Source organism: Anomalospiza imberbis, chromosome 2 (genome assembly GCF_031753505.1).
Source record: "Anomalospiza imberbis isolate Cuckoo-Finch-1a 21T00152 chromosome 2, ASM3175350v1, whole genome shotgun sequence".
Taxonomy (NCBI): domain Eukaryota; kingdom Metazoa; phylum Chordata; class Aves; order Passeriformes; family Viduidae; genus Anomalospiza; species Anomalospiza imberbis.
The window spans coordinates 73,001,007-73,025,755 of NC_089682.1; the positions used below are offsets into that span (position 1 = coordinate 73,001,007).

The following is a 24,749-nucleotide window of genomic DNA, read 5'->3' on the forward strand; positions in this document are numbered from 1 at the left end:
TCCAGATTTTTTGAAGCAGCCATCTGCTTTGGGAGTTTTGACTGCATAAATTTCCAACCTGGAACTCCTCAAGTGTGTTTTTGGGGGTGCCAAGCTCCCTGCCGACTCCCTTGGACACTATGGCATGTACTGATCCCATTGAATACCCAGGCTCTCCAGCCTGGTAGTTTTAGAAACAGATGCCTCCATTTGTCTTCTGAAAGAAAATGGATAATAATAGCATACTTTACAGATTATATTGAAACCCAGTTTAAACCTCTCATGTTTCTTACTAGATGCTACTCAAGTGCAGGGTATGGTCTCCTTTGTTTATCTCAGTCCTTTTTATTCAGTGGCTTTTTTTTTTTACTATTTCAAATCCTGTTACCACTGTCCAGAATTAATTTAATAGAGAAACATTTTCCTTTCCCCACTTAGGCATCATTCATGCTGCTGTTCTCCACACTGCCATTCCACTCTGGCACTTCTGTCTCATTCTCGCTACACTTCTCTTTACTAATTTAATGATGATTTCTCCATTCCTAAACATACATAAATTTAGTATATAATGTCAGATGATTTATTCTCCTCTTTGGAATTTAATTACACACTCTCTGATGTTACAATTTAAACAAAAAGCCATTTTTCTCCAGGTTGCTCTTCCATGCTCATGTTTTCAAACAAAACAGTTACTGAAACCAGAAATAATCCTGCCAGTTTTCTCCCCATAATCGTATGGATTAGCCAGACAAAGTACTCTGAAGACTTCAGGACACTAATAGACTGTTTCTCAAGATCAGTGTCGGAGATACCAGTATGATTAGATTACTTTCAGGATCTAAAGACTAATTCAAGAATTTTGTTCCTGTGTTTTGGCAGGAAAGCCCAGTAGTTTCTTTCCAGACGACAGTTTTATAGACTCCGGAGAAATTGATGTAGGCAGACGAGCCACACAGAAGATCCCTCCTGGTATCTTTTGGCGATCTCAGGTGTTCATCGACCACCCAGTGCATCTGAAATTCAATGTGTCTTTAGGAAAGGCTGCTCTGGTTGGCATCTATGGCAGAAAAGGACTCCCACCATCACACACACAGGTAATGGGACCTTAATTCAATTAAATTATGTTGTCTCAAATTTATGTTTTTATGTATTGTTTTATTTCATCAATTTCTTTCAAGAATTTGTTGCATGCTTGCAAGATGCCCAAGATCATTTATCCAGAGAATGAGAATCAAGAGACAATTGAAAAAATTTACACAAGTTAATCTGGTAGGCTGTAGGCAGGGGCAGAGCAGGCAGCTGCCTATGGCAGCAGACTGCCAGAGGAGAAGGGTTTTGTGAGGTTGTTGGTCACTGAGGGTACCAGCTGGTTGCTCCAAACAAGCAGAAGATACCACCTTCTCCATCCAGTACTTTGCACAAAGGCAACACACTCAAACTGCATCCAAAGGAATCTTCTGTTAAGCAGATTCATATACCTCAGGTCTGTCTCTCTTTCAGCCACTGTCTTTTCCATCTCATGGTAAGGGCAGCGAGACCCCAGTTAGTCACCCTTACAGGAGCAACATTCACTTCTGTCTTCCATGCTGGAATGCCTTGGGCCAACCCTTTCCATGATGTATGCTGACTGTCAGCTTAGACTGAGGTTTTTCAGGGCCAAGTAATTAGTGTATAACAAAAGAAAACCAGTTTTTTACAGAAAGCTACCAACTTAGGCAGAAATCAAGATCCAGTTATTATTCTGTAGGACTAAAAGCAGATGCTTTTTTTAACACACCTTGACAAAAAACATATCAAAAATCACTTTGTGGGAAAAGCTCTGAAGAGCCATCCCCTTAAGTAAGTAATTTATACATTATTTTCTCTCATTTCTGTTTCAGCTTCTAAGCTGCTCTTACCCAGATTGATTAATACATTAGGGCATCATACACTGGCAGTGCAAAGTATCTTATTCTCACTTGCATCAGCAGGTTATCAAAGAATTAGTAGGTTTATGTTAGTGTATCTTGCCCTTGCCCTCTACCATGAGCTGAAAATACTAGAGATTTATAGAAATACCCTTTTTTTGGTTTTTGAACAAACTAATATGTTTATTATGATCTCCGTGGATAATATGGTATTTTGTACATATTAACACACCTCCCACTTATTTCTGTCAAAGAGGTGTCATAAATCTCTGCCTCTCATGCTTCTCTGCCTACTTTTCTGCAGAATTAAAATATTTCAGTGAGATCAGCACATCATAATTTCAGTGCCACAGTAATGCTGTCACTGCCCTCTTCTAATCAGTCTCTTGTCACAGGGAGATTCAAACATTTATAACTTTAAAATCCTGTGTTAGTTAAATAAAAACTCAAATCATGATTGCATAATACTAACTTTAGATCAGAACTCTGTATTCATTTTATTTGTTTATTATCATTCTTAAAATTTGTTACAAAACAGAAGATATTACACTGTTATTCAATTGTTTAAGTAAAAAAACCTAAAATTTAACACATAAACCTCACTTTTTTCACAGAGTGCGGGCATTGGTTTCCCACGAGGTACTAAGTCCTGCAAGCAGATGGGCTCCATTGTCCATGGGGCTAGAGGTTCTGCCAGGAGCCTGTTCTAGCACAGGCTTGGGATGGGGTCACAGCCTTCTTTCAGGCAGCCACTTGCTCCTGCATGGGTCTTCTCATTAGGCGGCTTGCAAGTGGATCTCTGCTCCCCTTTGGAGCTCCACAGGCTGCAGGGCCACAGCTGCCTCATCATGGTCTGCGCCACAGGCTGCTGGGGAATCTCAGCTCCAGCACCTAGAGCTCCCTCTGCACTGACCTTGGTGTCTGCATAATTGGTCCACTCACATATTCTCACTCCCCCTCTTCATTAGCTGCAATTACTTCTGTGCAATATTCTTTTTGCCTTCTTAAATATGTTATCAAGGAGGTGACAATTACTACCATCACTGAGAGGCTCAGCCTTGGCCAGTGGTGGGTCTGTGTTGGTGTCAGCTGGCGTTGGCTCTGTCAGACACAGGGAGAGCTTCCAGCAGCTTCTCAAAGCAGCCCCCCCTGCAGCCCCTCCTGCTACCAAAACTTTGCCATGCAAAGCCAATACAATGCTCAAGGTCATATCTATCCATGATAAATAACATACAATTCCGAATTCTCTTTGGGAAACTTTCTCTGGCTGTGGCAATTGTTTTCTATTTTAGGTTGCCAACAACTGTGGTCACTAATGATTAGGAAGAAAATGTAAGTTCCAAATGTCTATAGTCTCAGAAACAGATCATGCAGAAGCCCATAATAGTTTACTATTAAGAAAAAGGCATTTCTTCTCATTCTTCTCAACAAATAATAATAAGTTACACAATTTTGTTATGGTCTATTAGATTTAATATTCGTAGATCAAATCCTTTTTTAAACTCATTTTAACCTAGGCCATATTTCAATAAATCATAAATTTTAAGGATTGGTTGTCACTGCTTGCAGAGGGCATTTTTCTATTTGTACAGTTTGAATTGATTAACATGGTATTTTATCAATGATTTCCTTGCTGGCAGTAACTAATTGCCTATTAAAAATCTTTGAATATATTAAAATGCAATAAAACCCAATCCATTTGTGGCTCAGTTAATGTTTACAACTAGTAACTAGTAGCTTGGCAAAGTCATGAACATCTGCAGCAGCAGTATCTTGCAAATATTTATTAAAAAAACCTTTTGTTTTTGGCAGAAAGCCCCAAGTAAGCATAACCCAGACTGAAGTGGAACAACAGCAGCTCACTGTACCTGTGTGCCTTGAAATTTTTTCATTTCACAAAGCTCTAAGTAACTACATCTAATATATAGCAGGAAGTGGATGCTTGTAAGCACAATCCACAGAACATTTCTTAGATGTCCACTTTACAATGAGTGGTTGCATCCTAGGAGTGTTTTTTCACTTGCAGTCCAGTGATTCTAGAAAACTAATTCAAGCTACCATGGAGAGGTCAGCGCTTGGTGAGGTGAACTTTTCCTATGGTTTCTTAAGTTCTATTTTTAAAATTGAGTCAAGCTGTTGCATCATGCTCAAAAATGAATATGGAAATACTTTGGGTTTTCTCTTACTGGATTTACCTTCTTCAGTTTGCTTGTTCCTTATTCAAACTCAAGCTCTGTTGAGACATTCCCAGCACTCAGACACCATGATGATGCCCTCTGTCACTGTCCTGCTCAGCTGTGTCCGGCATGGTCGCACTGAGACCCAATGAGGCATCAGCCTAGGCAGTAGCTCATGCTCAGAGTGGCTACAGACACCTGGGTCCCAAAGTGTCTTTCAAACCAACCACTCACCACTATCGTCTTAAATCCTTCTGTTGTTTTCATAGAATCATAGAATATACTGAGTAGGAAGTGACCTATGAGGATCATCTCCAACTCCTGGCCTTGCACCGGAGACCCCAAGAATCACACTATGTGCCTGAGAGCATTGTCCAAACACTTCTGTGGCCACTTCCCTGAGGAGCCTGTTCCAGTGTTCAGCCACACTCTGAGTGAAAAACCTTTTCCTGATATCATACCTAAACCTCTCCTGACTCGGCTTCAGGCTGTTTCCTCAAGTCGTGTCACTGGTCACCACAGAGAAGTAAGAGATCAGTGTCTGCCCCTGCACTTCCCCTCAATGAGGCACTTGCCCACTGCAATGAGGTCTCCTTGCAGTCTCCTCTTCTCCATGCTAAACAGACAAATGACCTCGGCCACTCCTCATGCAGCTTCCCCTCCAGAGCCTTCACCATGCTCCTGGCCCTCCTTTGGACACTGTCTAAGAGCTCAATGTTTTTCTTATATTGTGGCACCAAAAACTGCCCCCAGGACTCAAGGTGAGGCTGCCCCAGTGCAGAGCAGAGTGGGACAATCCCCTCCCTTGCCCAGCTGGCGATGCTGTGCCTGTTGCCCCCCAGAGCACAGTTGAAACATAAATTTACATTTTTTATTACAAGTGTTTAGAATTTTTACTTGCCTTGTATTTTTATATTTTAGATTGTATATTTTTATAATTTATATATGTCATATTTTTCCAAAACTGAAACTCTGTCTCTAGCAAAGCTAACTTGGATAGACACCCAAAAGGAATGACTTTTGCAGTGTGGCAGCTTTTATATTCTCAAAAAGACATTTCAGTACCAAATTTGAGATCTGTTACTGAAATATAACCAAAAGAAAATAAAAATTATAGCAAAGATCAAAAATAATTTCCTCTAAATAAATAATTAAAAATACCTAATTAAAATAATCTAGGGACAAATTCTGTCATTTTGTATGCAAGCTATGTCATATATAGCTTATTGCTCAAAATGTTCTTAGAAATAAACGGTTCTTTTTTTAACTTAGTAGCTTAACTTTTTTTAATTTTTCCTACATAGGAAAGAACATGTCATCAAGTCCTTATCTTGGGTGACTTTGAAGACCATACCAGACAACTTAATAACAAGCACCCAAATTTTGCTACAGTAAAGTGAAAAGGGATAAGCAGCCTAAATATTGCCACAGTCAACTAACACTCAGCAGCCGTTCAGTTCAGCAACATTTATGGGTTCAGAAATAAGTGATGTTGTTCCTTTCTGCCTGTTTTTCTTCTTCCTGCCAAAAAAAAAATCACAAACTTACCTGATCAGCTGGATGAGAGAGGCAAAACCAAGTGAAGTCAGGGAATAGAAAAGCTCAATAGTGCCTCAACTGTTGGATTCTGCTTGCGAGGTGTCCTGGTCATCTGAACACATGATAAAAGTCAGATTAGATAAGGTTCATTTAACATTTGTGATGTCTTCTAGGCTTATATCTGCCTCATCCCGTTAATATAATACCAGACAAAATACAATTATTCTGGAAAATCAGTGGAAGATTTTTTTAAATAGGGAACTAAAGGGAGTTGCAATACTAGTATCAAAGCAAAGCAGTGGTTCAGTTGAAGTTACCCTTGCAGCATCCTTTTGAGGAAAATACCTAGAGCTACTCCTTAAATGGGACTTTTCTATATTATTTATCTCTTTTACATCTTTATTTTCTATTACCTTTTAACCACTTTTCCTATTGTTTTAAGATAAAACCCTTGTTGGCTAAGCCAAATACATCTGCAAAACCTCTTCCAGAGTTCCCTTTAAAATATTTTTTACTTTCCCTTTGGTGACCCTTAGCAACTCTGGCAAACAACCCAGCTGGGCTAGATATATTTTTTTCTGTCTTATTTTCCATATTAGCCAAGACATTAAAAAAGATAACAAATAAGCTGCTTAGTGTCATTTTTACACTGCAGTTGAGGCATGGTCTCATGTTTTCCTGCCTATATTTCTATGGAATGAGAACACCTCAGTAAGGCCAATATGCTGCAAGTCACCTTCTAAACAAAGATGACTTCAAGATTCATATAATTACAGGAAAATATATTCATATACTAGCTATTTCCGAAATGGTTACTTGCAGGTGGTCCAGGAAAGTACTTGAGTTACCAAAGCAAATCCTGTTTATGATGCTTCTGCAGACCCAGAATAAGAGACTAAGCTTGAGGATACCTGATAAACACACAAACATAACTCCCTCTTATGTTTCAGTTTGACTTTGTCGAGCTCCTTGATGGAAGACGTCTGCTGACACAGGAGGCAAGAAGCTTGGAAGGACCTCAGCGGCAGCACAGAACTTTTGTGCCCTTGGCCAGCCACGAGACAGGATTTATCCAGTATTTAGATTCAGGAATATGGCATTTAGCCTTCTACAATGATGGCAAAGAATCGGAAGTGGTTTCTTTCCTTACTACTGCTATTGGTAAGGATTTCCTCTTATTCCTGAACTCCTAAGCATGCCTTGGGGCCAGGTATTAACGCACATGCTCGAATTGCACGATGGCTATGTGTGGTTTTGGAGAAAATGCTTGGAGGGGATTTTATTTAGCAATATGCTGAATACTGTTAGACCCTAAATGTTGAGTAAGTATTTTGTAGGTCTTTTAAGTAACTATAACCATAACGAGATTCTGCACAGTGCCAAACATGGATTACAAGCTGGAAAATCCTTGCTTTATTTTCTTAATTTGATTTTCTTTTTATTTAGTTGGCTTTTGTTGGTTTTGTTTGATTTTTTGTTTGTTTGATGGGCTTTTTTCTCTTTCTAGAGCAGAGGTGTAGGAGTGATTGAAAAACAGAGAGTAGCACCATTCCACAGTTCTGTGGGACAGAGAGTTCTGCCATTGAACACCATCGAAATCACTCAAGCTGGAGTTTAGGCAGAGCACTGGGCTTAAAACTCTAATAAAGTGCACTGTAAGCCTTGGTAGTAGCAACCACAGTAACAGGAATCCCTGTTTCTCCTTGCTAACAGAAGGAAGCTGAGATTGCTTAAGAAGAACAAATTAACTGAATAGGTCTTCTGACTTCTCTGGCAATAAAATGCCCTGTCAGTTCAGCTCACAGGCATGGATTTGTTGTTGTCCAAGGAGGAAAAGATGCTGCCAGTGGGTGCCTGACAGCACAATGAGTATTCTTCTTCCACCCTGTAAATATCTAAATCTATTTCCAATTCAGTAATATTTAATTTTAAATTTGACTGACCTGCTTAAAGTGTTCATATACCGAAATTCATTTGGTTTTAATTAAAAGATTAGTCCATAAAACTAGCACTCAGCTTTCTTCTGACCACAGTGTTTAATGGACGTTTTTTCTTTGCAGAAAAAAGCAGACTCATTCCAAAGCTGCCATTAATCCCTCTCCCAACAGAGGCATTGGTGTTGAGTCTCAGCTGTCTGCAGTAGTTACCTAAGAGCTGTGGGCTGTAATTTGTCTTGGCAGGTTAATTAAAAAGTTTAGGTCTTACTAAAGCAAAGTCATTAACATCTCAATATTCCATTTTAGCACTAAAGTTTATCTAATGCAGAAATGGAAACCTCTGTAATACTATGTTTTAAATTTAAAACCTGAAAATGTGATTTTTTGTGTTGTTTGCAGCTGAGCAGCACTAGAGGTAGTTAGTTCTAGATGTATATTAGCTTATGAAATTGAAGTCTTACTCTACAGAATGCAGATTTACTTCCATTTAGTTTACTTTAGTAATTTGATTTTTTACTTACAGCAACTACAAAAGCTTCGGTTTGAAATTTCCCATCACAGGCAAGAAATCAGTAAGGCTCTAACAGCAGAAAACACATTTGAAGCACTGTTGCTACTTGTTCTTGTTATCAAAGTGATGCTTAAGTGTTCTAGCCAGACTTTTCTTTTGGCCTCATTGCACTAATATAGGGAAAAACATGAAGAAGAATAAAAGAAAAGAAGCATTCTTAATTTGCCTTTGAGCATCAAGGGAATGGTGTGGGTAAAAAGCATGTCAGATTATCTTCAAGGCAATCTTTTTTTTTTTGGTTTTGCTCTTCTGTACCTTCATGACTGCATGATAAACAGAACAGTCCACGATATGGAGCCCATGATATATTCAACATATCCCTTGCTGACCTTGAATCATTCAGGGTTTCTGTGATTCAGAAAAAAAAGGAAGTTTTCTTTTGCTACACAGATGGGAACCACTTTATCCACTGGCAGCTGTATATCAACACAAAGCTGTAGTGTAAAAGAACCTGTTTAAGTACAAGCTATGCATTTTGAAACAGACTTAAGTAAAATTTTTAGGTAGGAAAATGTGGCTTCTTGGCTAGAATTTGTCCAGAAAGTGCAGCATTTGTATAAGTACCAGAAAAACCACTGTAATAGCCATAACAAGTTGGCACCTTTCTCCTCAGTGTAGTTTTCAACAGTTTGTTTTAAAAAAAACCTAAACAGTCAGGTGTTTTGTGTAACTCTAATGCTTCAGAACCTTTCTAATGTATTTATGAAGTCTGGCAAGACATGGTTGCTAGATTGTAAGTACATAAATACTGTGGTACTGTAGTGTTACTATTTTTTTTCACTGCCCAAGTAAAGAGGATAAAGCAACCTGACAGTGCTTATGAACCAGTGTGTAAAGTTGCAACACCAAACAAATAAATCAAGTCACACATGATGGGAGTCTTAGATCTGTCTGTGCAGGGTGAGGAACCTTCAAAGGAGTTGTGTTGACTGTCAGAGGCAAGCTGCCATTTCATTTGATTCCTATGGCACGACCACCTAAAAAATCTCCCTTTATTATTCCACTAACACAGGGCTTACAATAAGAGCGAATTTGAAAAGTATAGCTGTGATGCAGGAAGAAGTAGGATCCAATGATCTGAGAAGAGGACCAGCAGCCTAGAACTCGTGAATTCTGATTGATGTGTTAATTCTGCCCCAGCCTAGGCTCATGCTTCAGCTACTCAGTGTGTAAAACTGAGGAGAGTGACATTTCCCCAGAGATGCTGTGAGGGTGATAGAACTGCTGGGAAAATGAATGAAGCATTAATTAATAATCACAGATAGTAGTAGAAAGCACAAATTTGATAATGGTGATCATAATGATAAGTTCATAAAGCCAAACTGTGCAGTCATTGCTTCAGGCAAACATCCCCTGTGAGTGAGGACTCACCAAAATAAATGGAAATAGCTTTTACTTCAGCAATAAACATGTTGGATGGAAAGACTGCTGATTTTCCAAGTCTTATCTGCTATGTTTCTACAGACTGAGCTGTTCAGAGCCAGCAAAACATTGCAGGCTCTGTATGACAATATCAACTGCAATTACTGTGCAGTGCTTGCCTGGAATGATTTGGCTTCCATTATTCTAGTGAAAACTGGAGAAAAATGGAAAAAGACATCTGTATTCCCAGTTTGATAATACACAGTTAATTTCATGAATTGTGAGGCTGTCCATTATACAGCTTTGGAATGTGATAAAGCTAAAACTAAATCCACTCGGGAACATTAGCATAGATTTTGAGGGCAGAAGATGGCAACTTGGCCTGTTTTCTAAATGGCTGTGGAATCATCATCACTGAATGGCTAGGTGTTGTCAAAATGTGTGCCTGTTAAATGCACTGAATGTAAACCTGGGGAGAATATAGCCTTGTAATGCCTGTCAGAGCTTATACTTATGAATAGTACAGGAAATTCAGTTGGAGGGAAAAAAAGATTATTCTGGAAAAGTTTTCAGCTTTTAATGGCATTTTTATATCCCATTCTTCCAAATTACAGTTCATTACATTATAAAGGAATGGACAGTCAAGGTCTCTCAATAATAAATTAATATTTTTGTTAATTACATTGGTGGGACTTTCTGAAATTCTAATAGAAACACTTCTTTGAGAAGCACCTTGTGGATTCACAGTCTGCCACAATCTGCCTGATAGTGGTAATTTATAGAGCAATCTTGTCTAATGAAGCAAAATAGTAGGCTGAGGAATCAACTGGAATCAGTACATCTGAGACAGAGATTTTGGCCGAAAGTCTGCTCAGTAGAAGCAAGAAACATCTGAGAACCCTGAAAAGAGCATCTGTGGAGTCAAAGTGTTTTCCAGCAGCTGTTACTGCTGAGCTCAGGCAGTCTCGACTGTGCAGGGCCATTGAGAAATCAAAAGGAAGAGCAAAATCAATTGTCTGTAAGAGGAGAGCATTGCGGTTTACCAGTTTGTCACTCAGCAAGTGACAGGAAACACATGCAGAACACCTGGGATAGGATGCAAGGTTTTACCTCATTCCTATCTTCTACATGAGACGATGCTTAAGTTAAGAAAAGGACCATTTTTTCTGCTCCCTCTACCATCTGTAAAAAAACCCTGCTGTAAGTAGTTTCCTCCACTGAAGTGCAAGACAAGCTCCAGTGTGATTTATAAGGTGCTGCCAGCACAGCCAGCACCTGGCAATACACACCAGAAGGCATGTGCCCTTCCTGCAATAGCCAGAATGTAACCTACCCCATGCAGTCCCTGGGACAGCACTTTGCACTCAGGAATGGTACCAGCAGAGGAGCACTTCACAGTGGGACTGAGCTCAGAGGAGAAACTGCAGGGCACAGAGACAAGTGTGGGACTGGGAACCCTCCTTGAGGGAGAGGTGACAAGAATGGCTTCCTTAACATTGCATGAAATGCCTTTGTGTTTAGCTTGTTCTTATCAAAGGGAAAAGGAAGCATCTGAGTAGCTCAGATTTGCTTCCCTTGCTTTTGCTGCTTATGTGTAAGCTTACTTAAACTCTAGCGATTTCCACTTCAGAGAGGGATGCAGAAGTGTGATCCACTTACAGTTGCAAAGCCATTTGTGTTATTTACACTTATTTGGCTAATGTCGGGGAAAATCAAAATTGGTTTCATGTAGATATTGAGGAGTCAGGATATTGTGCAGAGTAACATGGGATGTGATCTCTTCTGGCTTGCACTTTCCTTTTAGCTCCTTAATGCTGCAGTTACTTGACTTAAAAGTCCCCCATGTACTATTAGGTCTTCAGGACTCTGAAGGAGGAAAAGTGGTTTTAATGTCCCATCTACCCTTTTCTGAACTTCTCCTTAGGCTAAAGAGGCTGAAAGTTCAGCAAGTACTTTGCTGAATCAGAGCTCCTTTACTGCTAATGAGACTCCAGCTGCTTTGTGGAAGAGCTCAGTTCTCCCCAATTGCATGAGTATGGTCATCTTAGCCCTTCTGTTTTAGAGAGGGACATGGAGCACTTCCACTTTGTGGTAACCCTCTGCAGATAATTAGTTAGTAACCCATTCCTGCCCACACTCACAGCTCTTTTTTTGCTCTGCACAGAAGAAGATATACAGCAATATGAGAACTGTGCCAGGAAGGAAAATCACCTAATTTTTGATGTTATTGATCTCTGTGCTACAAAATAACAGCAGAGCTTTGCGGGCTCTGCAAACAGTTTTTTGACTTTGGCTCTGTATGCCCCCCTACAGGCAGACATCTGATGCTCTGTCAGATGGGCAATGCTTTTTTAAATTACTCTCTTGTTGCTGTAAACCCTTTTTTTGATGCTTTGTTTCCTGCTTTCCACTCTTACCTAGCTTCTCTGAGTGTGGCCAAGCTCATAGGTCTCAGGTAGTATTTAGAAAAAATACAGTCACTCAATTCATGTAGAAAGCAAAAAATTCATTTATGAGTCTCTGCCAGACTGCGTTAGGTTTTTTCTTTCCTTGTGTATTTGATCTCATGAATGACATTTTACTGACAGGTCTGCTTGGCTGAAAATGCTTATCCTCAGAGCCAGGTTCAGGTTATGCTGCAGCACTGCAAGGTGTCTTCCTCTAAACATCCAGCTGGCCACAAAGTGTGAAGTCCTCTGTGAGAATTTAACTCTGTCCATTTGGAAGACTGGCAAGAAGACAGGAGATTGCCCTCTCCATCCTAGCCAAATCCAGCCTGATAGGTTCGTTATCACAAGGTGAGACAGAAATATGGGGTGAACTCCCTCTGCCTGAGCTTTGTGAGCTGCAGGAATTCCCCACTCCAAGCAGGTGTCGTAGTGTGCTTGGTGAGATTCACTTTCATCCAGCCCATGTGTAAATCTAGTCTTTTCTCTTTATAGGGCTTAATAAAAAGCAAACATGGGCTGTGCCTGGATTTGGAAATGGAAAGAGGGCTATGCAGAGGTGAAACTTTTCGCATTAGCCTGCACTCCTCATATCCAGAGTTTGTTTGCTATTCTCAGTAAAACAGTGATGATGATTTTGGATAGATAGTGACACAGCCCTTAAAACTTTAGCGGCTGAAAGTCAACAGCAGCTTTATCAGTGCACCCTTAATCTTTTCATGTTTTTCCTCAAAACTGATGAACAGCCTTATTTCCCAGTGAAGTGAGCCAAGAGGGTGAACATGTTCCAGTGTTGGAGTTTATCTCTGTGTCTGCCGTTTCAAATGACTCCTAACAGATCAAACATTCCTCCTGGTTCTTAAATCCCTTTCAGCTTCAGTCAGTAATGTTTGTACGTGATCCTATGGTACACTGCTCCTTAAATGTTAACTGCAGCTTTCTGCCTGCTGCTGCTTAGATCTACAACACTTCCAAGGAACAGGAAGTCAAACCAATCGTTTCAAATCTAGATGTTACTTGTAATGACCTTTTTTCTCTCTGCAAGTGTATGAAACAATTCTTGCATAATAACCCCTCTTCCCAAGCCATAATGGCAGGCAAAATTATTATTTCAGGATTTTGCTATTGAAGACGTAAGGCATCTCTAATAAAGAGGAAATTAGGACATGTCTCAAAGATAATTAAATAATAAGAAGCCTGTGAAGGTCAAATGCTTGGCTGTGAAAACTTCCACAGCCATTCTTTCTGTATAGAGTGTATCTCTTCATTTCTGATCGGTGAATAAAAGCTAGCAGTAGAAAATTAAAATGTGTAAAGCTAGATTAGTTTTAAACCAGAGATGCAATAATTAATTTAATGTTAGATTTGAACTTTTTCTTTATTTTTTTTATTTTGATTTCTATATGTACACAGCTCTTTCAATAGATCTTACAATTACAAGTGATAACTTAAGTGGGGAAAATAGGAAAACTGACAGGTACTTTCATTTATATTGTTGTATAAAAGAAGTTAGGCCATGCTTCTAAAGACTGCTTGGTTGCCCGTAAGTATCTGTAGAAGTTAGATGCCTGAGTGTCTTTAATGTTCCAGATTTTTTCTGGTTTTAATCATGCTTTAAAGTGGTAGAAAAACAAAGGTAGATTTGTCTTTTTGAAAAGCTTTGCCTACATCTGTACTTACATAGACTGGTAGCATTGAACTTGCATGTCTGTGTGCTGTGTTCAGGCAGGCAAGTTCTCTTGATCTGACCGAGCTTGTGCAAAAGGTTTATTGATTGAGGGAATTACTTTAGTTTTAGGGTCAAGAAAAGGTTTATTTATTGCTGAAGTTTATGCCTTTCTTTCTCCTTTTCCTTTTCCTTTTCCTTTTCCTTTTCCTTTTCCTTTTCCTTTTCCTTTTCCTTTTCCTTTTCCTTTTCCTTTTCCTTTTCCTTTTCCTTTTCCTTTTCCTTTTCCTTTTCCTTTTCCTTTTCCTTACCTCTTTTCCTTTTCCTTTTCCTTACCTCTTTTCCTTTTCCTTACCTCTTTTCCTTTTCCTTTTCCTTACCTCTTTTCCTTTCCTTACCTCTTTTCCTTTCCTTCTTTCTCTCTCTCCCTCCTCTTTCTCTCCTCTTCCTCTCTTTCATTATTTCTGTCCCTGTGTTTTTCTGTTCACTTTTTTTCAGAAGAGCAGAATTCTGCCTTAATAGCATGGCATGTAAGTGCTGTCTGAGGGGTTCTGGAGAAATGTGTAAAATGGTGCATATGGTTTTCATTTTTACACTTTTGTGTATAGCTCTTTCCACGCAGCCCAGACTGCGGGCTAATGTAAGCACAGCTTGTTTTATTCCTGTCGTATTACCGAGCTGCTAGAGCAGCTTTGTGCATGCTTTTCTTTCCATGAATGCTCCCCTGCTAAAGCACAGAAATAAGGTTGTGGGAGTTACTCGTCTGCTTTGGCAAACTAAAAGAAAAGTCTTTCTGTACTAGAACAACAGACACTTTAAAGCCTCACTTTTCCAAAGGCTGTATTCACGTGTACATACTTGCATGCAAGACCACAAAAAAACAGAAGCCAACAACATCAGCACCTCAGGAGTCACTGGACCAATCTTCATTTTGCATGGGGGCCAAGCAGATGAGAAGGACATGGTCTGTGCACTCACTCCTGGCACATGTTGACTTCTTAAATGATAACACTTGGTCTGTATATTAGATGTGTGACTGCTTTCTTTTGCTGAGTGCTACAACAGTCTCATAAAAAGTTTCATAGATTATCTTAAACTGATTTCTAGACAGCTTGCCAAAGGGTCTGAGAAGGAGCAAGATTTGACCACATATGTGTAGCGAGTCTGCAAGGGGCATGAACAGAGCCATAAGTACTGCTTTTTATCTAGCCCTGACAGAAGACCACCAACAGTTTAATGCAGCTGCCTGAGCACAGGACTTTGGTGGCACTTCAGATGCCCCAGAGAATTGGGGGTGTCTCTCCAGGGGGCGAAGCTGACATAGAACCTGGAGGGGAGTCAGGCTCTTGTGTAGCAGTGGCTGCAGGCCAGGCATCCTGCTTGAGAGCACATCCCTAGCACCAGGCACTTACCTAACTGGACCTCACATAACAGTTATTCCAACCACTACACCCTTAGTTATCAGGCTGGATATATTAACTAAAGACTTGGTGTAAAAGGAAATTTATTTTTTTATGCATCCAAAATTATAATATTGCCAAGGTTTCATGGCATTTGTTTGACCAAAAGAGATTACATTTGTAGTTCTCTCTGTGTGTATGCAAGAATGGTTTGGTTTTTTTCCTCCTGTAAAACACAAACTTAAAACATCATTTAAAAGGAAACTCAAGGCCAGATTTAGCCTTGCCCTGAGCTATGATTGCAGCAAATGTAATGTACTGAATGTGAAGTAACTTCCCTCTTGCTAGTGCAGCTCCAGAAGTTGAACCCTGAAGGCTGAATAATTGTTGTTTCCTGTATTAGTTTGTAACAATTTATGAGAGTGGGAAGGAACAAAAAAAAATCTTTGCAATCCCCTGGGCAAATAGGAGATATGAGAGTTTCATCTACTGGAGTGAAATTCAGGTTTAAAAGTGTTCCAAGTTCAAAAAAGGGAATCTAGGAAGAAAATAATTGTTCACAGTGTGTCTTTCTAGATCTCCACAGCCATGTCACTGTTATGTTACAAGTATGGATTAAAGTCTTATGCTTGGAAGCTGCATTGTAGAAGGAAAAATAAGAAGGTTTCAGTTCAACAGCTACTCTTTGTTTAAAATCATTCACTAATTTTTTTTTTTCCCAGGTAACTTCTAACCTGTGATCACATTTCAAGTGCTTTGGAACAGAGCGTGTTTTCAGATGGTCAATGTATGATTCCTTAAGAACTGTATTTCAAGACCCTTTTGTGCTTTTAGCATTGCTCACATTGTAAGGAAACAGTGTTCCCTGTTTGCCCCTATGGATAGCAGAAATACATAAGGAGGATTTTCTGAAATTTGGTGAAGTCAAGGGAGATTTTACTATCAAGTTAAATGGTCATATACATCAACAAATGCCCAAGTGCTTTTTAAATCCTATTACACTTTATGCTTGTGGCCATCTGAGAGCTTCAGATTATAAGGCATTCTGCCCTGGAAAGATTTCTTCTTAATAAGGAAGTAGTAAGAGAAAGGAATGAATCAGGGAGATAAAGATAAAGCTCTCTCTCAAAGGGCAGCCCAAATTCAGACCAAATGTGGCAAAGGTTTCTGAAATGATCAGGCTTGTTCTCTTCTTTATTTACTCCCCAACTATTCCCACTTGGTCCCTCTTTCTGTAGAACAGAAGTTCAAAACAGGACAGAAAAAAATCTGACTTTTTAGTATTTCCAGCTGGGACTGGAGTCAAATGTGCTTGAAATAGTGTGAGAAAGACTGATATGATTGTGGTGAGAGCTGTTTGAGTACCTGGATATACATCTCAAACCAGGCCTAAAAACCAAAGTATAGACAGCTCAAGGGAAAATGTGCTCACATGATATACTGTGAAATTTGGCAAAATCAGCAGCTCTTGATTTCAATAAGTGACCCAACTGCCCCTGAGCACCAAACCTTCTGTGCTTCACTATCACCTTGTAAAATGGCCCAGCCTGTAAAGTCTCTTCTGGCAGGGGCAGGTGTCTCTTGTCAGTACCCTCATGGAGATGGGGGTGTATCTGCACTTGAAAATTGCTTTTTAAAAATGTTCTTACAGAAAAAGAGGAGGGAGAATAACATGCAATTCAATATTGTGGTTACTGTCCTCTCTCACTTTCCAGATTCAGGATTAATTTAAAGAGCTGTTTAAAGGACTTGCCTGTTTGTTGCCCTTTTCCTAATTTAGCATCCTTATACCTGCATGTGGAGATTAGAGTTCCACTGGGATGTGAGAGCAAAACAGGGTTGTATGCATGGGTCCATAATTAAAACAGACCTCCCAGCCTTAGGAAAAAGAAAAAAAATCAAAATCTTGCACAGCATCAACCAGCATTAGCAGTATCAGCATCACGGTAGGTGCCCTACAGAAGAGGAAACTGTGAAAGAGCACTCAAAAATAATGACTCTGTTTCCATGATGATGTCAAGACTTTCACATCTCAGGCTGCCAGGTGTGGATTACTTGAGCTAGAAGTATAAAAGCTGTGCAAAATAAAAATGAAGCAGAAAAATTGAAATCTCAGCAGGTGATGATGTACTATAAGAAGGAATCAGCCCTTTAAAGCTTCATCTAGGGAAGGAAGAGGAGGAGCAAGAGAATACCAGACCCAGTATTTCCACATTTCCTTTGTTTCCAGGGAGTTTTCTTTCCCCTTACTTTTTTTTTCCCTTTTTTTTTTTTTTTTTTTTGGTTCATAGTGTCAAATCTGATGCTTGAAGAAATCTGAATCCTGTTTTATCCCCTCTCACCTCTTCGTCTGCCTTGGCATTGTTATCACAATTACAAGGGCAGGTGACAGTTCTCTAGGCTTTGAATCCAGCCTCTCCTGCAGTGAAATTCAATCAAGTAGCATCATTTCTTTGAAAAATAAACAAGACTGCAAGCTCTGCAACTGGGAAGTAAATTCAATGTGTTCACAGAGCTTCAGAATCCTCTTTGCCTTTCATGTTATACTGCTTGACTTCCTATTAAAATTATTGCTAACATAGTCGGGGCAGTGACAAGGAGCATTTTTGTCAAAGAGAGATGTTATTGCAATGAGCTTGTAGGTGTCAGTTTTATCCTGGACAAGCAGATCTAGGAAGAATAGCATGTGGCTTTCTAAGGTTGCTCTAGTGCAGCGGAAAGAGTCAGGTGAAATAGTGTGGTGTCCCTTCACTCTCCCAAGCAATGTAATTCAATGTACAGTGAGAGGAATGCTGGGCACTCCTCACGGCCCTTTTGTACTGATGTGGCTGACAGAGGATTTCAAGGTCAGATATGAACCGTGGAATCTCCATGCTTGCTGCCTTGCTGCCTGTGCCCTCCCTCCCAGCAAAGCATTTTTGTTAGCCAGGGGAACACAACTAGGCAGAAAATAGATCAGTGGACAGTTAGGAACAATATATTTCTGTGTGACAATAAATATATGTATTTGTTTGATAAACAATTCTATTTTAATTATTTGATTTACCTCCTTTTTTAGTTTACTTGCTATTTTTTAATTAATGCATCTTTGTATAGAGATAGTCAACATTTATTAGGAAAGGGTAAAAACCTTTTATTATACCAATTAGTATGTATGCAATATCTTCCTGAGCTGGTAGATGAGTAGCTGTGGTAATTTATTTTAGGCTGAGCAGCTACATAAATCTTCTCTCCAGCACTGAACAAAAGATTTTGAGGCCATTTTTTATGTAGTGGTGGAGTAGACTATTAGTTGAAGGGATCAGACAGGATACTTAAAAAAAATCTGCTCTTTTCTTTGCATCTCATTTCTAATATGGAATATTCTCACTGGTATTGCATCTCATTTCTAATATGGAATATTCTCACTGGTAAAATACAAGTTTTTTGTATTCCTTGAGCCTTGATTCCTGAACTGAGATTAGCATTGATTCATTAAAATCTAATTGTCCTGCTGCAGTGCTATTCCTACATGTTTCTGACACTAAGCACAGCCATCTCCAAAGCAACTTTTTGAGGTTATCAAATGAAACAGTAACATTTGAATTCATACAGCCACACAGCACTGAATGGCATTTAATCAGTTCTTGGAAAGCAGTCCTGGTGTTTATTAACTCCCAAAAAGCTACTGCCTTCAGTTGCCAGCTAGATAACTATTTTTTCTTTGCCAATAGATAGTTGCCTCTAAATGCCTAGGGAATGATGATGCTTGGTGGCAAGTGCAGGTTATAAAATATTTATCTTTAACACACAATTGTATTACTACAGCCTCTAATAGGATTTTGTGTCAGGCAAACATCTGCCTTGGCCTCTGGCCCAAAGATAGAGAAACAAGCTATTAAGTTGGATGTTGCATAGTAAATAAATAAGGCGGAAATACTGTTAAAGTAGCTGTTCTGCTGACCAGCAAACATGGTGAGTATATAAAAAAGAAGTCCATCAAGAGTCTAGAAATTTTTCTAGCTTCTTAATATGTTTATTGTGTTGCATCTGGATAAAGGTAATTCATGTTGGTAATTGTGGGCCAGGCTGACAGTTCTTTATAGAGTTCACCGCAGTAGAATTGGCTTTCATGGAGCTTTTTGTCAGCAGCAAAGTGGTCCCCTGAGTAGACCATTAGCCTGGGAGCTTTGTTGCTGTCACATGAGTCAATTTATAATATGAAGCAAATGCTGTGTTGCATTTGTCCATGCCTCAGATTAACAACCTAAAAAAAAAAAAAAACAGGAATGGTAACAATTAGCAATTTCATATTGAATTCGATAATACCCGTTAACAAAAGATAGTGTAGTGTGAAGTCTTATTGTGGGTATGGGCTGAATCATGCCAGTTTATGGCTTCTCTTAGAGTAAAGGGTGATTGCAGTGGGAAAACTAGCAATGGGACAAAGGTTTCAGCCAAGTTTCCCTCAAAATCTGCTAGCTGTGAGTTTACTTGTACTGAAAAACATCCCCTGAAAGAAATGGCAAAAATAGCAGATCAATGTTATTTTATGCAATATGCTAAATTATAGCTGCTGAGGATACTTAGAGAATTTTTTGTTTCTTTCTTTGCTTTGATAATTAAAGCTCGTGAGCAGAAAGGGCCTTAAAGAGTACTTCAGAAGAAGAGTTTTTGCTCTTGAAGAAGTCTAGGCTTTCACACTTAATGGATGTTTTCCATTTCTTATTTTTATGAATCCAGAAAGTATTTTGTACATCCTCTTTTTCCTGTCTGAGGTAGGCTGTCTTAGGATAGGGAGTACCTGCTCTGTAAGACAGGGCATTTCCATACCATTCTCCAAAATTACAGTGTGGATCTGAAGACCAAGTGTTTCATTATGCAATTTACACTTTCTGTCAGAGAAGTATGAGGATATTTATAATGGAGAACTGCGAAGATGCTCAGAGGGCTTAAGCACCTCTCCTATAGACAGGCTAAGGGAGTTGGGGCTGCTCAGCTGGGAGAAGAGGAGGTGCCAAGGAGGCCTTAGAGCTCTTCCAGTACCTAAAGGGGCTACAAAAGAGCTGGAGAGGGACTTTTCACATGGGCATGGAGTGATAGGACAGGGAGGAATGGCTTTAAACTGACAAGTAGGCAGGTTTAGGTTAGATATTAGGAAGAAATTTCTCATTGTGTGATGAGGCACTGGCACATGCTGCTCAGAGAAACTGTGGCTGATGCATCCCTGGAGGTGTTCAAGGCTGTGGAGCAACTTGGTCTACTGGAAGTTGTCTCTTCTTATGGCAGGGGGATTGGAACTTGGTAGTCTTTAAGGTCTTTTCCAATCAAAACCATCCAGTGATTCTGTGATTCCATAAAATGACTTGCTTTTTCAGTCGCTAATTAGATTGTGAAGCTGGCAGAACACTTAATTCCATAGGCAAGCTTCTGCATTCCCTCTTAGAAATCCCACCACCTCAAGTTTTGCCCGTGTGCCCCTGGTGTGAGTTGTTTGCTTTCGGAAGTTTCACTCCTGCTGCCATTGTTGGTTGAGAGGTGGCATGGAAACTGTGTTTTCAGTGTTCTCTTTTCATTTAATAGCAAAATCTGATGAAGGCATCATGCATCATCCATTGGCTGGCCCTCCAGTTATTAATGTCTGCCCTTACCAGCTGGTGTCAGTCAGATCTCTTCAGGGATTTGGAAGCCAAGAGAAAACTGTGGGAATCAGACTGGAAACAGAGAACATATGTATCTCTTTCTAAAATAGAATTGTTTATGGTCTCACAGTGAAGTTTAACAATTAAATAAAACAAAACAAAAACATTGTCATGATTCTCTAAAGGAGTTCCCATGGTACTATTCATAAAACACCATATGGAATTTTGTATATATTGGAAAATACTCCTCTAATTATGTGAACAGCTTACAGAATAGGCTGTATAATGGAGACTAGAAGCCAGCCATAACTGCAGTGGCCTGTTTTTGCTTGTTGACTGGTAGTGTGTCACCTGTGTAGCAATGTTGACTGTGAACATACTCAAAAGAAAGATAGCTGCTTTGTGCCACTGACTTAGGGACTCCCTGAATGTTAAAGTTATGTCCCTTGTGTCTCATATGATAATAATTTGGCTAAGCCATAGCTTCTGAAAATGTCTGCTTGATTCTTTATTCTTTCCAGGGTTCTCCCATCACGATTCCCTAATTTCTGATGCCAAGTCACCTGCCTCCTCCTGTTTAGCTTGAAATGTAGGTGTTAGATCACTGTGCGTGAATGTGCGTGTACTTGAACATGCCAGAAGGGCCGGAAAATTTTCTGAGGTGCCCAACTGCCAGTCTGTAACCACTGAGACAAAATTCAGTCCTAGTATGAAAACAGAGGTTTTTATGAGAAGCCTTGAGTGAGTATAACTTGCTAATGCCTTCAATCTTCAAAGTAAAAAGAAATTCCAGGTTGTGATTCTGCCTAAGAATATAAATAGGAGCATGCTCAGTGTTGCACACACAGCTTGCAGACTTGCTGCTCACAAGCCTCAGTCTCTCCTTGTTTGTGCTCATTAGCGCTGGAGTTTCTGAGGGAAAAAAAGTGTGTTCATTTAGCACTTCCTTTATGGAAATACTTTGGAGTTATTTGGGAGTAGCTTTGAGACAAAGATGCACTGCATGAACCTTCATCGCTTTTCAGAATTGATTCTCAGTAGTGAAGAACTTTTGGGAGTGTGTGAAGACCTTAATTGCCCTGAATCACCAGGAAAGTTTGCATCCTTAACTGCTAAAAAAACCAGCAAGTGGCACAAGTCACAGGGGGAGTAGAGTTTCTTTTCACTTCATCTCATCTCTATCAGGCAGGTTGTTCCAGGGAAAAATAGAGGTAGTGTAAAATGAGAATACATTAAAAATGTTACTTTTCGCTATATTAGAAAAACAAGGGACAGCAGAGAAAGCAGTGAAATGGGATGAAAGAATTCTTAAGGACCTACTCTATTATTAATAGTAGAGGGTATTCAGGCCACTAGTAAAAACTACTGAGGTGCTTCAGTGAGGAAGGTAAAATGGGTTTCATCCACCTGTTTTTTAATTCCTTTTGAGTTAGCCACTATGGCATGAAGCAGTTCGGCCACTCTTGCAAAGAAGTATCTGGGAAATCAAAGATTGAGGAGATAGTGATAGATGAAGTGACATATGTGCATATCACTGCAGCTTTACAATGAGAAATGCCAGATCTCCATATGAACCAGAAAACAGATGTGAATATTATTTTTTAATGAGTTAGTGTCAGTCACCTTCAGCAGGGATCTGACCAGTTATAGGCATCTCTGCTGAACTAGTCAGAGGAGGAAAGAATGCCCCACCAGAATAAAGGTTTTTATATGGATTCAACCCAGAGATTCTGGAAAGGTTGGTTACCTAAGCACAGGTCTGCTCCATTTCTGTGGTCGCTCTGAACTTCTAAATCCCTTTGTACATAGTCATTGTAGTGGGCAAAGTAATTCAGTTTAAGCTGCAGTGGATGTCGAATTGGTGTGCAGAGTCTTGCCTGTCTTATCCTAGGCATCACGGACACACCAGCTGAACCCACTGTAACTGCAAAATACTGTTTCCAGTAACAAAGATTGCCATTTTGCTGGTGTGCATTATCACACTTTGGAACAGTTGCCATGCTTGACATTATGCTACTTTTTAGATACTTTCTAGATGTTTGTGCGGGTCTTTTTATAATTTTGCTTAAATGTTATATTACAAAAATATACCTAAAAAGTTATATGGATATTTACTCCTTTTCAAGATCTCAGTTTAGTCCATTAAAGCGAAAACTTGGTAAAAAAACTTTTTAAAATAGTTTTTAGTATTCTAAAGATGTTAATGCTGGGAGTCTGTCCTGCATCAAGCCCTGAGGTATTCCCCTTGACTTCAAAGGTCACACATGTGACATCTGTGCAGTGTTGCTCCACCTTGCAGCCCCTGACCCTGTATGGCAGTGGGGTGGCAAGGTGTCATGGGACAACTGCACTGATGCTGAATAGCATGGCCCTTCTTTTCCCAGTTTTTAGGCAGCAGAAGAAAAAAAAAAATCTCTAGTTCTTTTTTCTGCTGCATTCTTTTTTTTCGCCACTTTTTGAGCTTAACCACCTTATTGGAGGGTCTGACAAGTGCCAGAACCAGCACAAGAAGAGGGAGCTTAGAGTTGTTCTTAGGATGAGAAGATTAGAGAAAAAGGACTGACCCTTTCAGCAACAGGAGTGGTTAAATCTCCTTGTCCATCTCATTATCTTTTTTTCACAGAACTCACACTCTGTATATTCTTCATGTGTGTAAGTATGTACATAAATAACTTCCTTTTCCTGAATCTCTGGGTGTATTTCTTGAAGAAAAGTAAAATATAAGTATTGTTTAAAAAGCATAGCGAAAAAAAAAGTCATGAAGTGAATTAATTTTTGTTTTCAGCAGTGACATTTATCCATGTCAAAGTTCTGAAGATTGTATACACATGAGCTAATATTAACTTTTCATTTACAGGATAGATTTGTGTTTATACCTGCTATGAAGTGAGAGACTATATTCCTAAATATCACTATAAAAGTATAAGGCCTTAGTCATTACTTCTTTATTCTAGGAAGCATGGCTGATCTTTGATTGGAACAAAGATGGCATCTCAAGCCTAAAGGGTTGACTGCATGTTGTGACTGTATTTCCACACACCATCAAGAGAATACCTGCTTAACTACTAAGTGTTAGAAAACTGACAGCACTTCCTTGAACCTTTCTTGCTGCCTGGAGCTGTCTGCTCATGAGATGTCTGAAGCCAGGACTTAAAACATAAATGCTTTAAACTGGTTTTATTATTTAAATTTGCTGTTGTCCTTTGTGAATTATTGAATTACACCATAGCCTTTAAAATGTCCTTCAGAAACCTCTGCTCTTTGGCAAACACCCATACAGAATCTGGCTTCCTTTCATTTGTGATTAGAAACTAATCTGCACATCTTTGCTGTTGCTGGTTCTCTTCACTTGCACTGATTGGGAGTTTACAAATAACTTTGCTCCTACAAGGTCTTGTCAAGTATGTCTGTGCAAATGCAATCATTATTCACAGGGCTGAGATTTTCACCCCACACCATGTGTACTACCAGTGCCCCTGCTCGATTATCAAATCCAGTTTTCATCTGATAGGCATCTCCCTCAGAGAAAATGTGAAATAGCACTGTAGAATGAACCATGGTATTTATTACAGTGTCTTTCAAAGCCACACATTTACTCAGTCTTCACTCAGTTTAGTGTAAGAAAATGAGATTATTTTCATTCCCTTTTTGATATGTTTACTAGCTTGTGCTGTTCTTTTATGAAAGATATGTTTTAGTCCCAATATTCTGAACTCTCTTCAAAAGAGAAGTGCTAGATAACATTTTGCTTACCTGTTAACTTCCCCTGAAAAATGAATAGCTGGTGGTTTTGCCAAAGTCAGGGAATTTAAGATGATAACTAGAAATAGAAGAAAATTTGAAATAGACCCATTCCTGTTCCACCAAATAGAATATTAGCCCCAGCACTTTGAGCTGTTAAAGATACAAATTATATAATGTATAATGTATTATACTCAATATAATATTGCAGAGCAAATAAGAATAAATTTGGTTAGAGGTATTTCGTGAGCAAGCAGATAGGATGAACCAAGGGTCTGTGTTCAGTAAATTCATAGGGGAACATATCTATCATCACTCAGCTCTTTTTGGCACAAATAAATGCTCCAAGGTCACTTAATCAAGTCAACAAAACTGGACCAAAATTGTATGTTCTGCCATGAC

At 39.4% G+C, this 24,749-nt stretch overlaps 1 protein-coding gene across 3 annotated transcripts in view; it reads left to right on the top strand.

The window, feature by feature from the left end:
- TENM4 (teneurin transmembrane protein 4) overlaps positions 1–24,749 on the top strand; it is a 590,079-nt gene that overhangs the window by 419,465 nt on the left and 145,865 nt on the right. For all 3 annotated transcript variants that reach the window (XM_068181704.1, XM_068181706.1, XM_068181707.1), the window contains 2 exons: positions 859–1,073; positions 6,553–6,763. In XM_068181704.1, coding sequence (XP_068037805.1) covers positions 859–1,073; positions 6,553–6,763 — 426 coding nt within the window. The remainder of the gene's footprint in view (positions 1–858; positions 1,074–6,552; positions 6,764–24,749) is intronic.